The sequence below is a fragment of the Oncorhynchus gorbuscha genome, linkage group LG05 (genome assembly GCF_021184085.1).
Source record: "Oncorhynchus gorbuscha isolate QuinsamMale2020 ecotype Even-year linkage group LG05, OgorEven_v1.0, whole genome shotgun sequence".
In the NCBI taxonomy this organism is placed as follows: Eukaryota; Metazoa; Chordata; class Actinopteri; order Salmoniformes; family Salmonidae; genus Oncorhynchus; species Oncorhynchus gorbuscha.
In genome coordinates this window covers 88,084,027-88,101,846 of record NC_060177.1, presented here as the reverse complement: position 1 = coordinate 88,101,846, position 17,820 = coordinate 88,084,027, and the positions used below count along the sequence as shown (strand labels likewise).

The 17,820-nt window shown below is 44.5% G+C and overlaps 1 protein-coding gene across 3 annotated transcripts in view; it reads right to left on the bottom strand.

Moving 5' to 3' along the window:
• Nucleotides 1-17,310, bottom strand: part of LOC124036642 (phospholipid-transporting ATPase ID-like) — a 71,588-nt gene extending 54,278 nt beyond the window's left edge. For 2 of the 3 annotated variants that reach the window (XM_046351463.1, XM_046351464.1), the window contains exons 1-3: nt 17,074-17,309; nt 705-781; nt 58-116 (exon numbers count right to left, since the gene is read on the bottom strand). In XM_046351463.1, coding sequence (XP_046207419.1) covers nt 58-116; nt 705-747 — 102 coding nt within the window. In that variant the 5' untranslated portion in view covers nt 748-781; nt 17,074-17,309. Of the gene's footprint in view, nt 1-57; nt 117-704; nt 782-17,073 lie in introns of all 3 variants that reach the window. The other variant, XM_046351465.1, reaches the window with a different exon arrangement.
• Between the last annotated feature and the right edge of the window lie 510 nt (nt 17,311-17,820).

The window sequence follows — 17,820 nt, the reverse complement described above, 5'->3', positions numbered from 1 at the left end:
CCCTGTGAATACCATGTACATAGGCACCCTCATACACACACACTCAAGTAAACTCACCGCATATCTGAAGGAGAGGTTATGCTCTCTGTCGTTTGCCCTCAGTTTCCTCTCCAACTCTGAGAGAATCAGACAGACAGACAGAGGGGGAGACCGAGGGGGAGACAGAGGGGGAGACAGAGGGGGAGAAAGAGAGCCGGACAGAAGACACAGCAAGAGAGAGAGAGAGAGAGAGAGAGAGAGAGAGAGAGAGAGAGAGAGAGAGAGAGAGAGAGAGAGAGAGAGAGAGAGAGAGAGAGAGAGAGAGGACAGGACAGAGAGACAAAGAGGGAGAGAGAGAGAGAGAGAGAGAGAACAGGACAGAGAGACAAAGAGAGAGAGAGAGACAAAGAGGGAGAGAGAACAGGACAGAGAGATAGAGAGGGAGAGAGATAGAGACCCAGGAGAGCAACACAATTAGACCCAGCCAAATCATGAGAAAACAAAAAGATAATTACTTGACAGTGAATACTGTAGTAATTAACTTAGACTATATAGTCAGGTAATACTGCAGTAATAAAGAGTACATTTGCAGTAATGTCTGAGTGTCTGAGACGGGGAGATGGGAGAGGAAAAGAGAAAAGGAGAGGACAGATGGCGGGGTAGACATTCTCTGTATTTTTAACTATGAAACATCATGAGAACAGGGAGGTTGGTCGCCTCCTCACCTCTCTCTTTCTTCTTGGCACAGTCCAGCCCAAACAACGTCATCTTCTCTGCTTCTTCATCTACCCGTGGTGTGTGTCTGGGGAAAGAGAGACCAGGATATGTTGTGTACTGACCTACCATTCCATTCTCACAATAACACAAGTAACACCTTGGCTTTAAACTATCATTGCGACTTCCGTCACAGTGTGAAACTTGTATCTTTAAAAGTACGTTGTCGATCCTGAATGGGTTCTGCTTCTCCTGGAGAGGTGGTTTTGAGTTGGTAGACAAACTTACGTAGGAGAGGTTGAATTCTCCCCGACAACCACGCAGTTCAGTGCAGGGTGTTTAGTGTAACAGGGCTGGACCATGCTGCCATTTCATTGCTATTAAATCATTTTCCATAAAGTGCTCTATGAGGTGTTCTCTCTCTCTCTCTCTCTCTCTCTCTCTCTCTCTCTCTCTCTCTCTCTTTCTCCAACCCCTATCTCTATCTCTGTCTCTCTCTCTTCTCTCTCTCTCTCTCTCTCTCTCTCTCTCTCTCTCTCTCTCTCTCTCTCTCTCTCTCTCTCTCTCTCTCTCTCTTTCTCTCTCTCTCTCTCTCTCTCTCTCTCTCTCTCTCTCTCTCTCTCTCTCTCTCTCTCTCTCTCTCTGGGATGTGGTGTCTCTGTCTCTGTCTCTGTCAAAGGGAGGTGTCTCTGTCTCTGTCTCTGTGGCCAGACACCCTCCCCATGGTCTAAACACACTCCATATCTACTGTCCATTGTTATCACCACAATGGACTGTTATCACCACAATGGACTGTTATCACCACAATGGACTGTTATCACCATAATGGACTGTTATCACCACAATGGACTGTTATTACCACAATGGACTGTTATCACCACAATGGACTGTTATTACCACAATGGACGGTTATCACCATAATGGACTGTTATTACCACAATGGACTGTTATCACCACAATGGACTGTTATTACCACAATAGACTGTTATCACCACAATGGACTGTTATCACCACAATGGGCTGTTATCACCATAATGGGCTGTTATCACCATAATGGGCTGTTATCACCATAATGGACTGTTATCACCACAATGGACTGTTATCACCATAATGGCCTGTTATTACCACAATGGCCTGTCTGTATGCATTTGTGTAAGGGGGGGCTGCTGTTCAGTATTCCGAGACAGGAAACAGACATTTTAGGATCCAGCCCCTCAGGACTGGCTGCCATGGTGACCTCAGCTCTGGATCTATTTAAAACACACATGTGTGTGTGTGTGTGTTTAAGAATGAGTATCTTAAAACAGAGGCACAGAAAGGCCCCAGTCTTCTAAAACACACACACACACACACACACACACACACACACACACACACACACACACACACACACACACACACACACACACACACACACACACACACACACACACACACACACACACACACACACACACACACACACACACACACACACACACACACACACCTTCCAGTGTCACCTTCAACCCTACCAGACGGCTATACAGCCCGCTCAAAAACACTTCACAGTACATTTTCCATCCCACTATGGGGTAGGTTGCCAAACAGGGCACATCATTAAAGCAATGAGGAGAAGCTGATTTTAACCAACCCTACCCGATGTAGCTTTTTAAATGAGTTGTAAGAGAATGTCAACAGGAATATGATATCACCCCCAGAGTGATCATACTGTATAATCACATCCTTCCTAAAGTAAGATTGGGTTTGAATTCTAAAGGTTAAACGTTAAACTTTTAAAATGTTGAGAATATTTTGTGTTTTTGGCAAAAAATCTCTATATTTCCAGCCTTGACAGCCTCCACACACACATACCGCAAGACCACAGAGAGGCAAGGCTGCTAGGAGTGTGTTTGTGTGCGTGTGTGTGTGTGCGCGCGTGTGTGCTGGAGAGAGAGAGACAGACAGAGGTGTTTGTGTCTGAGGTGTTTGTGTATACTTCTTCTATAAGAAAAGGCCAATCCATTCCTTAACCATCCCACTATAAAGTAACAGTCTGATTGTTAAAGCTCTTTCCAGAGTCCTGAGTGCTCTGCACCCCAGCTAAATGTCTTGTCATTCTGAGACGTCATGTTCAGTTGATCTTAGTTCTGTCAACAGATAACACCTCTCTGCTGTTATCAGCTACCTGGTTATAATTAGACGTCTCTGTTAATGTACTGTATGTATGTATGCTGCACTGAAGCTGGCCTTTTTCCTGAGCGCAAAAATGCAGTTTCAGTTAGAGCTGCTTGAAGGAGAGAGGAGGAAGTGGAGTGGAGATTGCTAAGGGTGGCCTCCCCGTGTGTGTGTGTGTGTGTGTGTGTGTGTGTGTGTGTGTGTGTGTGTGTGTGTGTGTGTGTGTGTGTGTGTGTGTGTGTGTGTGTGTGTGTGTGTGTGTGTGTGTGTGTGTGTGTGTGTGTGTGTGTGTGTGTGTGTGTCAGAAGACTAATGTGACTCCTATACAATATTCACAAGGGCTGCATAAGATGTCGCACCTCTTGAGCCCTTGTTACACGTTACAGGTACACACAGTATCTACACTGCTGACCCATTTACACACTAACTAACACACAAAGTGTGACACAATCTCCTTCTCTCTAAAGTACTTTTAGGAAGTATGATAATACATAAATAAAACCTGTAGCCGACAGAAAGCCTTGATTATCTGCTGATAGTAGATCACAATAGAAGGAAGCCTTGATGACAGACCAGACCAGACTGGACTAGACCAGAACAGACTGGACCAGAATAGAACAGAATAGAACAGACTGGAACAGAATATAACAGAATATAACAGAATATAACAGAATAGAACAGAATAGAACAGACTGGAACAGAATAGAACAGAATATAACAGAATAGAACAGAATAGAACAGAATAGAACAGAATATAACAGAATAGAACAGAATAGAACAGAATATAACAGACTGGAACAGACTGGAACAGACTGGAACAGACTGGAACAGAATATAACAGAATAGAACAGAATAGAACAGAATATAACAGAATATAACAGAATAGAACAGAATATAACAGAATATAACAGAATAGAACAGAATAGAACAGAATAGAACAGAATATAACAGAATAGAACAGAATAGAACAGAATATAACAGAATAGAACAGACCGTTCCAGAACAGACTGGACCAGAATATAACAGAATATAACAGAATATAACAGAATAGAACAGACTGGAACAGAATAGAACAGAATAGAACAGAATAGAACAGAATATAACAGAATAGAACAGAATAGAACAGAATAGAACAGAATATAACAGAATATAACAGACTGGAACAGAATATAACAGACTGGAACAGACTGGAACAGACTGGAACAGACTGGAACAGAATATAACAGACTGGAACAGAATATAACAGACTGGAACAGACTGGAACAGACTGGAACAGACTGGAACAGACTGGAACAGAATATAACAGACTGGAACAGAATATAACAGACTGGAACAGACTGGAACAGACTGGAACAGACTGGAACAGAATATAACAGAATAGAACAGAATAGAACAGAATAGAACAGAATAGAACAGAATAGAACAGAATAGAACAGAATATAACAGAATATAACAGACTGGAACAGACTGGAACAGACTGGAACAGACTGGAACAGAATAGAACAGAATATAACAGAATATAACAGAATATAACAGAATAGAACAGAATAGAACAGAATAGAACAGAATAGAACAGACTGGAACAGAATAGAACAGAATAGAACAGAATATAACAGAATAGAACAGAATAGAACAGAATAGAACAGAATAGAACAGACTGGAACAGAATAGAACAGAATAGAACAGAATATAACAGAATAGAACAGACCGTTCCAGAACAGACTGGACCAGAATATAACAGAATATAACAGAATATAACAGAATAGAACAGACTGGAACAGAATAGAACAGAATAGAACAGAATAGAACAGAATATAACAGAATAGAACAGAATAGAACAGAATAGAACAGAATATAACAGAATATAACAGACTGGAACAGACTGGAACAGACTGGAACAGACTGGAACAGAATATAACAGACTGGAACAGAATATAACAGACTGGAACAGACTGGAACAGACTGGAACAGACTGGAACAGAATATAACAGACTGGAACAGAATATAACAGACTGGAACAGACTGGAACAGACTGGAACAGACTGGAACAGACTGGAACAGAATATAACAGAATAGAACAGAATAGAACAGAATAGAACAGAATATAACAGAATAGAACAGAATAGAACAGAATAGAACAGAATATAACAGAATATAACAGACTGGAACAGACTGGAACAGACTGGAACAGAATATAACAGACTGGAACAGAATATAACAGACTGGAACAGACTGGAACAGACTGGAACAGACTGGAACAGAATATAACAGAATAGAACAGAATAGAACAGACTGGAACAGACTGGAACAGAATATAACAGAATAGAACAGAATAGAACAGAATAGAACAGAATAGAACAGAATAGAACAGAATAGAACAGAATAGAACAGAATAGAACAGAATAGAACAGAATAGAACAGAATAGAACAGAATAGAACAGAATATAACAGACTGGAACAGAATAGAACAGACCGTTCCAGAACAGACTGGACCAGAATATAACAGAATATAACAGAATATAACAGAATAGAACAGACTGGAACAGAATAGAACAGAATAGAACAGAATAGAACAGAATATAACAGAATAGAACAGAATAGAACAGAATATAACAGAATATAACAGAATATAACAGACTGGAACAGACTGGAACAGACTGGAACAGAATATAACAGACTGGAACAGAATATAACAGACTGGAACAGACTGGAACAGACTGGAACAGACTGGAACAGAATATAACAGACTGGAACAGAATATAACAGACTGGAACAGACTGGAACAGACTGGAACAGACTGGAACAGACTGGAACAGAATAGAACAGAATAGAACAGAATAGAACAGAATAGAACAGAATAGAACAGAATAGAACAGAATAGAACAGAATATAACAGACTGGAACAGACTGGAACAGACTGGAACAGAATATAACAGACTGGAACAGAATATAACAGACTGGAACAGACTGGAACAGACTGGAACAGACTGGAACAGACTGGAACAGAATATAACAGAATAGAACAGAATAGAACAGACTGGAACAGACTGGAACAGAATATAACAGAATAGAACAGAATAGAACAGAATAGAACAGAATAGAACAGAATAGAACAGAATAGAACAGAATAGAACAGAATAGAACAGAATAGAACAGAATATAACAGAATAGAACAGAATAGAACAGAATAGAACAGAATAGAACAGAATAGAACAGAATAGAACAGAATAGAACAGAATAGAACAGAATATAACAGAATATAACAGAATAGAACAGAATATAACAGAATATAACAGAATAGAACAGAATAGAACAGACCGTTCCAGAACAGTCTGGACCAGAACAGAACAGACTGGAACAGAACAGAACGGACTGGAACAGAACAGAACGGACTGGAACAGAATATAACAGAATAGAACAGACCGTTCCAGAACAGACTGGACCAGAATATAACGGAATAGAACAGACTGGAACGGAACAGACGGGACCAGACCAGACTAGATGAGAGAAGAACAGCTCCCACTGAAGGACTGAAAGGAAAACAACTGTTTGGGGCTGACAGAGTATTACTGACCAACCAGACACTATGACAATACTACAGTATTACTGACCAACCAGACACTCTGTTAATACTACAGTATTACTGACCAACCAGACACTATGTCAATACTACAGTATTACTGACCAACCAGACACTCTGTTAATACTACAGTATTACTGACCAACCAGACACTATGACAATACTACAGTATTACTGACCAACCAGACACTCTGTCAATACTACAGTATTACTGACCAACCAGACACTCTGTTAATACTACAGTATTACTGACCAACCAGACACTGTAACGGCGTTCGTCTGTTGAATTAAGAGAGTCGGACCGAAATGCAGCGTGTAGGTTACTCATGACTTTAATGAAAGTTATGACGGTACACGAAATAACTGAAATACGAAAACAACAAACAGAACGTGAAACTAATTATAGCCTATCTGGTGAATACTACACAAAGACAGGAACAAACACCCACAAAATACAAAAAAGGCTACCTAAATACGGTTCCCAATCAGAGACAAAGATAAGCACCTGACTCTATTTGAGAATCGCCTCAGGCAGCCAAGCCTATACCACACCCCTAATCAGCCGCAATCCCAAATAATACAAACCCCAATACGAAACACAACATATAAACCCATGTCACACCCTGGCCTACCCAAACATATAACAAAAACACAAAATACAATGACCAAGGCGTGACAGAACCTCCCCCCTAAGGTGCGGACTCCCGGACGCACCTCAAGAGCATAGGGAGGGTCCGGGTGGGCATCTGTCCATGGTGGCGGTTCTGGCTCAGGACGTGGACCCCACTCCATTAATGTCCTAGTTCCTCCCCTTTGCGTCCTGGAATAATCCACCCTCTCCGCCGACCATGGCCTAATAGTCCTCACCCAGATCCCCACATAACTGAGGAGCAGCTCGTGACAGAGGGGCAGCTCGGGACAGAGGGGCATCTCGGGACAGAGGGGCATCTCGGGACAGAGGGGCATCTCGGGACAGAGGGGCAGCTCGGGACAGAGGGGCAGCTCGGGACAGAGGGGCAGCCCGGGACAGAGGGGCAGCCCGGGACAGAGGGGCAGCTTGGGACAGAGGGGCAGCTCGGGACAGAGGGGCAGCTCGGGACAGAGGGGCCCGGGACTGAGGGGCAAGCCCGGGACTGAGGGGAAGCCCGGTACTGAGGGGAAGCCCGGTACTGAGGGGAAGCCCGGTACTGAGAGGAAGCCCGGTACTGAGAGGAAGCCCAGTACTGAGAGGAAGCCCAGTACTGAGAGGAAGCTCAGGCAGGTAGTAGGCTCCGGTAAATCCTGGCTGGCTGGCGGAACTGGAAGAGTCAGGTTGTCTGGCAGATCTGGAAGAGACTGGTTGTCTGGCAGATCTGGAAGAGACTGGTTGTCTGGCGGCGCTGGGCTGACTGGCGGCACTGGCGGCGCTGGGCAGACTGGGAGCACTGGCGATGCTGGGCAGACTGGGAGCACTGGCGGCGCTGGGCAGACTGGCGGTACTGGCGGCGCTGGGCAGACTGGGAGCACTGGCGGCGCTGGGCAGACTGGGAGCACTGGCGGCGCTGGGCAGACTGGAACACTGGCGGCACTGGGCAGACTGGGAGCACTGGCGGCGCTGGGCAGACTGGGAGCACTGGCGACGCTGGGCAGACTGGGAGCACTGGCGGCGCTGGGCAGACTGGGAGCACTGGCGGCGCTGGGCAGACGGGAGACTCCGGCAGCGCAGGAGAGGAGAAAGGCTCTGGCTGCGCTAAACAGGCGGGAGACACCGACAGCGCATGAGAGGAGAAAAGCGCTGGCTGCGCTGAACAGGCGAGGCGCACTGGAGGCCTGGTGCGTGGTGCTGGAACTGGTGGTACTGGCGCGAGGACACGCACAGGAAGCCTGGTGCGGGGAGCTGCTACCGGAGGACTGGTGTGTAGAGGTGGCTCTGGATAGACCGGACCGTGCAGGCGCACTGGAGCTCTTGAGCACGGAGCCTGCCCAAGCTTACCTGGCTCGATGCCCACTCTAGCCCGGCCAATTGGAAGGGCTGGTATGTGCCGCACCTGGCTATGCACCCGCACTGGAAACACCGTGCGCTCCATAGCATAACACGGTGTCTGCCCGGTCTCTCTAGCCCACCGGTGAGCACAGGGAGTTTGCGCAGGTCTCCTACCTGGCATAGCCATACTCCCATTAAGGCCCCCCCAAAATATTTTTTGGAGGCTGCTTTTCGGGCTTCCAACCGCGTCGCCATGCTGCCTCCTCATGCCAGCGCCTCTCCGCTTTAGCCGCCTCTATTTCTTCCTTGGGACGGCGATATTCTCCAGGCTGCGCCCAAGGGTCCTTTACCGTCTAATATCATCTCCCAAGACCAGAAGTCCTTATATTGCTGCTCCTCACGATTAACAGGAGAGTAGGCTCAGGTCTGACTCCTGACTCTGCTACTCTCTCCCTGAGCCCTACTCCAATAAATATTTGGGGGTGACTTTCGGCTTTCGATCTGCGCCGCCGTGTCTTTTTTTCCGACTCCATTCGCCTATAGCCCTCCTCGCACTGCTACAGCGAATCCCAGGCGGGCTCCGGCAATCTCTCTGGGTCGGCCGCCCACCTGTCTATTTCTTCCCACGTCGTATTAGTTTGTAGAATGAGAGTCGGACCGAAATGCAGTGTAGTGGTTACTCATGACTTTAATAGAAAAAGTGACACATGAAATAACTATACAAAATACAAAACAACAAACGGAACGTGAAACCTAATTACAGCCTATCTGGTGAAACTACACAGAGACAGGAACAATCACCCACAAAATCCAAAGCGAAACCCAGGCTACCTAAATACGGTTCCCAATCAGACACAACGAGAAACACCTGACTCTGATTGAGAACCGCCTCAGGCAGCCAAGCCTATACAACACCCCAACTCAGCCGCGATCCCAAATACTACAAACCCCAATATGAAAATACTATAACATAAACCCATGTCACACCCTGGCCTGACCAAATATATAACGAAAACACAAAATACAATGACCAAGGCGTGACAATGTATTATTAGGTTCAGTGTAGGCCTCTAGTTGAATGAATATTCTACAGGCTACCTCTCTCCTAAATGTTACCTCTATGTTCAGTGGGAATGACTCACACGACTGCTATACAGTTGTTAGTGAATGTTGCCCTAAAATGTCACAATGACAATGTTACAATGAATATTGCACTAAAGTACAAGTTCAACTGTTACAATAAAGTTACAAGATTAATGTTTCAGTACATGTTGCACTAAAGTAACAATGTTGAGATACATTGATGGTTGTTGTCTTGTTGTCTTTGCTCTCAGTATTCATATCGGTGTTGTATAAGGGTTTTTGATGTGTAAAATAGTCACACTAGAATGTGACGGGGCATTCTAGAGGCAACGCTGGGGACTGCTAGTGACAGTTTTAAATGTGTTAATAACTGGGCTGGGGACTGCTAGTGACAGTTATAAATGTGTTAATAACTGGGCTGGGGACTGCTAGTGACAGTTTTAAATGTGTTAATAACTGGGCTGGGGACTGCTAGTGACAGTTTTAAATGTGTTAATAACTGGGCTGGGGACTGCTAGTGACAGTTATAAATGTGTTAATAACTGGGTTGGGGACTGCTAGTGACAGTTATACATGTGTTAATAACTGGGCTGGGGACTGCTAGTGACAGTTTTAAATGTGTTAATAACTGGGTTGGGGACTGCTAGTGACAGTTTTAAATGTGTTAATAACTGGGTTGGGGACTGCTAGTGAAAGTTATAAATGTGTTAATAACTGGGTTGGGGACTGCTAGTGACAGTTATAAATGTGTTAATAACTGGGTTGGGGACTGCTAGTGACAGTTTTAAATGTGTTAATAACTGGGTTGGGGACTGCTAGTGACAGTTTTAAATGTGCTCATAACTGGGTTGGGGACTGCTAGTGACAGTTTTAAATGTGCTCATAACTGGGTTGGGGACTGCTAGTGACAGTTTTAAATGTGTTAATAACTGGGTTGGGGACTGCTAGTGACAGTTTTAAATGTGCTCATAACTGGGTTGGGGACTGCTAGTGACAGTTTTAAATGTGCTCATAACTGGGTTGGGGACTGCTAGTGACAGTTTTAAATGTGCTCATAACTGGGTTGGGGACTGCTAGTGACAGTTTTAAATGTGCTCATAACTGGGTTGGGGACTGCTAGTGACAGTTTTAAATGTGCTCATAACTGGGTTGGGGACTGCTAGTGACAGTTTTAAATGTGTTAATAACTGGGTTGGGGACTGCTAGTGACAGTTTTAAATGTGCTCATAACTGGGTTGGGGACTGCTAGTGACAGTTTTAAACGTGTTAATAACTGGGTTGGGGACTGCTAGTGACAGTTTTAAATGTGTTAATAACTGGGTTGGGGACTGCTAGTGACAGTTTTAAATGTGCTCATAACTGGGTTGGGGACTGCTAGTGACAGTTTTAAATGTGTTAATAACTTGGTTGGGGACTGCTAGTGACAGTTATAAATGTGCTCATAACTGGGCTGGGGACTGCTAGTGACAGTTTTAAATGTGTTAATAACTGGGCTGGGGACTGCTAGTGACAGTTTTAAATGTGTTAATAACTGGGCTGGGGACTGCTAGTGACAGTTATAAATGTGCTCATAACTGGGTTGGGGACTGCTAGTGACAGTTATAAATGTGCTCATAACTGGGCTGGGGACTGCTAGTGACAGTTTTAAATGTGTTAATAACTGGGCTGGGGACTGCTAGTGACAGTTTTAAATGTGTTAATAACTGGGCTGGGGACTGCTAGTGACAGTTATAAATGTGCTAATAACTGGGTTGCTCACAGTAACTGGGTTGGGGACTGCTAGTGACAGTTATAAATGTGCTCATAACTGGGTTGGGGACTGCTAGTGACAGTTATAAATGTGCTCATAACTGGGTTGGGGACTGCTAGTGACAGTTTTAAATGTGCTCATAACTGGGTTGGGGACTGCTAGTGACAGTTTTAAATGTGCTCATAACTGGGTTGGGGACTGCTAGTGACAGTTATAAATGTGCTCATAACTGGGTTGGGGACTGCTAGTGACAGTTTTAAATGTGCTCATAACTGGGTTGGGGACTGCTAGTGACAGTTTTAAATGTGCTCATAACTGGGTTGGGGACTGCTAGTGACAGTTTTAAATGTGCTCATAACTGGGTTGGGGACTGCTAGTGACAGTTTTAAATGTGCTCATAACTGGGTTGGGGACTTTTAAATGTGCTAGTGACAGTTTTAAATGTGCTCATAACTGGGTTGGGGACTGTTAGTGACAGTTTTAAATGTGCTCATAACTGGGTTGGGGACTGCTAGTGACAGTTTTAAATGTGTTAATAACTGGGTTGGGGACTGCTAGTGACAGTTTTAAATGTGCTCATAACTGGGTTGGGGACTGCTAGTGACAGTTTTAAATGTGCTCATAACTGGGTTGGGGACTGCTAGTGACAGTTTTAAATGTGCTCATAACTGGGTTGGGGACTGCTAGTGACAGTTTTAAATGTGTTAATAACTGGGTTGGGGACTGCTAGTGACAGTTTTAAATGTGCTCATAACTGGGTTGGGGACTGCTAGTGACAGTTTTAAATGTGCTCATAACTGGGTTGGGGACTGCTAGTGACAGTTTTAAATGTGCTCATAACTGGGTTGGGGACTGCTAGTGACAGTTTTAAATGTGCTCATAACTGGGTTGGGGACTGCTAGTGACAGTTTTAAATGTGCTCATAACTGGGTTGGGGACTGCTAGTGACAGTTTTAAATGTGTTAATAACTGGGTTGGGGACTGCTAGTGACAGTTTTAAATGTGCTCATAACTGGGTTGGGGACTGCTAGTGACAGTTTTAAACGTGTTAATAACTGGGTTGGGGACTGCTAGTGACAGTTTTAAATGTGTTAATAACTGGGTTGGGGACTGCTAGTGACAGTTTTAAATGTGCTCATAACTGGGTTGGGGACTGCTAGTGACAGTTTTAAATGTGTTAATAACTTGGTTGGGGACTGCTAGTGACAGTTTTAAATGTGTTAATAACTGGGTTGGGGACTGCTAGTGACAGTTTTAAATGTGTTAATAACTGGGTTGGGGACTGCTAGTGACAGTTTTAAATGTGTTAATAACTAGGTTCGGGACTGCTAGTGACAGTTTAAATGTGCTCATAACTGGGTTGGGGACTGCTAGTGACAGTTTTAAATGTGTTAATAACTGGGTTGGGGACTGCTAGTGACAGTTTAAATGTGCTCATAACTGGGCTGGGGACTGCTAGTGACAGTTTAAATGTGCTCATAACTGGGCTGGGGACTGCTAGTGACAGTTTAAATGTGCTCATAACTGGGCTGGGGACTGCTAGTGACAGTTTAAATGTGCTCATAACTGGGCTGGGGACTGCTCGTGACAGTTTTTTAAATGTGTTAATAACTGGGCTGGGGACTGCTAGTGACAGTTTAAATGTGCTCATAACTGGGCTGGGGACTGCTAGTGACAGTTTAAATGTGCTCATAACTGGGCTGGGGACTGCTAGTGACAGTTTTAAATGTGTTAATAACTGGGCTGGGGACTGCTAGTGACAGTTTAAATGTGTTAATAACTGAGCTGGGATTTACAATAACTTTGATAACTGCATAGGAGAAATATGTTAATTCATTATATGTAACATTATCCCACCAGTCACAATTGTGACCCACCATAAAACACACTTTTTCACCTACTTTTCCATTAAACAATTGAGAAATAATGATTGATTACTTCAAAGGGTTACTAATGACACTTGATTTGGATATTTTCATGTCTGGGGAAAAAACCTGGGGATTAAATGTGTTTGAGGCATTAGAAGAAGACAACATGTATGTTAGCATTTTATTGACATCTATTGCAGGATAAATCCATGTTAAAGTTTACACAGCCGGCCTTATATGGATGTTACATTTTACTGTATGGGTTGGTTATGTGGGCTTCTTCTAACCCATCGCTTTCTGTTACGTATAATAATATGATTCAATTATATATCTACATTAAAAACCAAAGTCCTGTTCTGCCCCTGAACAGGCAGTTCCTAGGCCGTCATTGAAAATAACAATTTGTTCTTAACTGACTTAGCTCGTTAAATAAAGGTCAAATATATATAATCGGAATTCTAGTCATTGCAATAAAAATGTTATACCCCTTGATCTTCAAGAATAGGACTTGGAAAATATGGAAGTATAGATTAGTCAAATAGTTTTACCTGAGAATAACCCCAAAACTAAGGATTTATTTGCCAGCCCTACTGTGTTGTTTATCATTGTGCTGTCATGGAGGACTGATTGGGTCATTGAGTTGAGTTGAAAAATAAAAGGCTGTGCTCATGGAATGGCTTTGAGCACTACTGAAAAGTGCTATTTACATGTGAGAAATGAGATCCATATGCTGCATTTGCTACAGGCCTCTTGTTGACCTTTTTGTTAGTGACACGTTGGTATCTTGATAATATGCAGCTGTTTAAAGGGAAAATCCACAGATGAAACAATCACAAAACAGTCGCCCCGCCTCTGTTTTGGTTAAAAAGCTGAGGAATGGGCCTGGAGAAATGTAACCGTTCTCAGATTAATAGACAGAGCTATAGACGCAAAGAATGACCATCCATGATGTCACAATGATCGTTTTAACCATCTTATGAGGCTATACAGTGGTTTGTTTACATTTACAATGTTTACAAACATTAGAGAAAAACCTGTTTATATTTGTGGTTCTAATTTGTTGTGACAGTTGAACAACACTCATGAGGCATGTCATCATCTATTTCTTTTCAAAGGTATCTGTGATCTAATTACAATATTTTTTGCTGTTAACGTAACGGATTGTAGTTACCATTTTTTGGGGGGGGTTTCGGTATTCCGTTACTCCCCAACCCTGGGAATTACTCTCAGGATGGAGTGAACTTGGGTGCATCTTCAATGGCACCCTAATTCCTAGATAGTACACTACTTTGGACCCTGCTCAAAAGTACTGAACTAAAAAAAGGGAACAGGGAGCCATTTCAGACTCACACTTCCTGGTTGAGTCACTTACTTACTGTTGAGATGACATCATCGACTAGAGTAACATCATGTGTTGGGAGAGTTATCATTATGACTTTTAAACCACTTATCCAGGAACAGATGTAATATTAAGGTTCTGATCCATCTAGGTTTGACCTGGGCTGAGGAGAACTGATCAGAAATCAGTGATTAGGGGAGATACGGAAGCACCTTGGGTGGATACAGTCTGTAGATGAGTAACACTTCCTGTAAAGCAGTGGAATTCACCTGACCACGTACTGTCTGATGCACTGACGTCAATGTAAAGTTGTGGTGTTGGAGGGGAGAGAAGTGAGACGGATCAGTCTACACGACAGTGACAGTCTTTCACAGTACAACTCTTTTAGACCGGAGCACAGAGAACACAAAAACTCTCAACAATCAACTGCTGAATAATTCACCTGACCTGTCAGTCCACAAAGCCAGGTGTGAGTGTCCCTTCTCAGTTTACCAGATAACAACACAACGCCTTCATTGACCCTTTAAGTCTAATAGTTCTAATATTTATTTGTCGTTATAAAACAGTTTTGACTCGTTCCTTTGACCGTAGCACAGTCGTATCAATGATCTAACCAGATGATTTGACCCATTCAGTCTTTAGTTTGGCTGCAGGGGACTGTGAACTCACCAGATGAAAGTTACAGTGGCCTGAGAGGGACAATGCGGTGCGACAACAGATCTATGTCAAGGTAGTGCCCCAGCGTAACGCAGCAGTAACTCTGGAGAATAGCCTGTCTGTGGGTAATGACACACTAACACAACACCTGGTCAAACAGCGAGATCAAAACACAAGTATGCACAGGGCATTATGTTAAACTACCATCAGAATCTTCCTCCTCCTCCTCATCATCAAGATCAATCCCAAAATGACTTCTCAGTTCTGAAGAGTATTTCCCGTTCTGACATCCTCTCCAACAGAAAAATGTCAAACCTTGTTTACTAGAGAAATAAACCAGACCGTATGTAGAGAAACAATCAGCAATAAACATTCATGTCTAATATGTAACAGACTACATTGTACAGACAAAGAAAGCATTGAGCTGGTTGTTTAAAGGTTAGAAAGCATTGAGCTGGTTGTTTAAAGGTTAGAAAGCATTGAGCTGGTTGTTTAAAGGTTAGAGAGCATTGAGCTGGTTGTTTAAAGGTTAGAAGGCATTGAGCTGGTTGTTTAAAGGTTAGAAGGCATTGAAGTGATGTTGTAAAGATTGGAGAGAAAAAAAGTCACAAAAAGTATTCCAAAGTTATGGCTTTTTCTCTCTTTCCCTTTCTCCTTCTCTCACCCCCTCTCTCTTTCCCTTTCTCATTCTCTCACCCCCTCTCTCTTTCCCTTTCTCCTTCTCTCACCCCCTCTCTCTTTTCCCTTTCTCCTTCTCTCACCCCCTCTCCCACTCTCTTCCCTTTCTCCTTCTCTCACCCCCCCCTCTCTTTCCCTTTCTCGTTCTCTCACCCCTCTCTCTTTCCCTTTCTCCTTCTCTCACCCCCTCTCTCTTTCCCTTTCTTCTCCCCCCCTTCTCTTCTCACTCCCCCTTCTCTCTCTCTCTTTCCCTTTCTCCTTCTCTCACCCCCTCTCTCTTTCCCTTTCTCCTTCTCTCACCCCTCTCTCTTTTCCCTTTCTCTTTCCCTTCTCTCACCCCCTCTCTCTTTCCCTTTCTCCTTCTCTCACCCCACCTCTCTTTCCCTTTCTCCTTCTCTCACCCCCTCTCTCTTCTCCACCCCCCTTTCTCCTTCTCTCACCCCCTCTCTCTTTCCCTTTCTCGTTCTCTCACCCCCTCTCTCTTTCCCTTTCTCCTTCTCTCACCCCCTCTCTCTTTCCCTTTCTCCTTCTCTCACCCCCTCTCTTTCCCTTTCTCATTCTCTCACCCCCTCTCTCTTTCCCTTCTCTCCTTCTCTCTCACCCCCTCTCTCTTTCCCTTTCTCCTTCTCTCACCCCCCTCTCTTTCCCTGTCTCGTTCTCTCACCCCCTCTCTTTTCTTTCTCCTTTCCCTTTCTCATTCTCTCTTTCTCACCCCCTCTCTCTTTCCCTTTCTCATTCTCTCCCCCCTCTCTTTTCCCTTTCTCATTCTCTCACCCCCCCCTCTCTCTTTCCCTTTCTCTCATTCTCTCACCCCCTCTCTTTCCTTTCCCTTTCTCATTCTCTCACCCCCCTCTCTTTCCCTTTCTCATTCTCTCACCCCCATTCTCTTTCCCTTTCTCATTCTCTCCCCCTCTCACCCCTCTCTCTTTCCCTTTCCCTTTCTCATTCTCTTTCCCTTTCTCATTCTCTCACCCCCTCTCTTTCCCTTTCTCGTTCTCTCACCCCCTCTCTCTTTCCCCTTCTCGTTCTCTCTTTCCCTTTCTCGTTCTCTCTTTCCCTTTCTCGGTCTCTCACCCCCCCTCTCTTTCCCAAACTATTCACTCCTGGATCGTCATTCCTAGAAACCAACTCCTTCCTTCACTCATTCTTTCCACTGCTTTACTTCAGGAGTCCCCAGAAAAGAAAAGAGAGAAGATGGAGAGAGTGAACACTCAGTTTCGTTCACCACTACTTCCTGTATGTTTGCCCACCCCTCCCACACCCTAACCCTGATCCTGAGGTCAAGAGGCTTGCCATCGCTCTTACCGTTAGTCCCGGCTACAGCCGTGCGTGTGTCCGATAGGGAGTGTGTAAGACGTGCAGACCACCATGCAGTCTTGGGAAAGTCCGACCAGTGAAGAAGCTGTTGATTTCATCAAGGCTATCCCTTCATCGTTCACACACTAACTCCTCCTCCTCCTCCTCTAACCCTCCCTCATTCTCGGTATCCGCTCCCTCCTCTGGCTCTCTGACACTGTCCTACTCTCTCTGTCTCTCTCAACTCCTCCCTCCTCTGGCTCTCTGACACTGCCCTACTCTCTCTGTCTCTCTCAACTCCTCCCTCCTCTGGCTCTCTGACACTGTCCTACTCTCTCTGTCTCTCTCAACTCCTCCCTCCTCTGGCTCTCTGACACTGTCCTACTCTCTCTGTCTCTCTCAACTCCTCCCTCCTCTGGCTCTCTGACACTGTCCTACTCTCTCTGTCTCTCTCAACTCCTCCCTCCTCTGGCTCTCTGACACTGCCCTACTCTCTCTGTCTCTCTCAACTCCTCCCTCCTCTGGCTCTCTGACACTGTCCTACTCTCTCTGTCTCTCTCAACTCCTCCCTCCTCTGGCTCTCTGACACTGTCCTACTCTCTCTGTCTCTCTCAACTCCTCCCCTCCTCTGGCTCTCTGACACTGTCCTACTCTCTCTGTCTCTCTCAACTCCTCCCTCCTCTGGCTCTCTGACACTGCCCTACTCTCTCTGTCTCTCTCAACTCCTCCCTCCTCTGGCTCTCTGACACTGTCCTC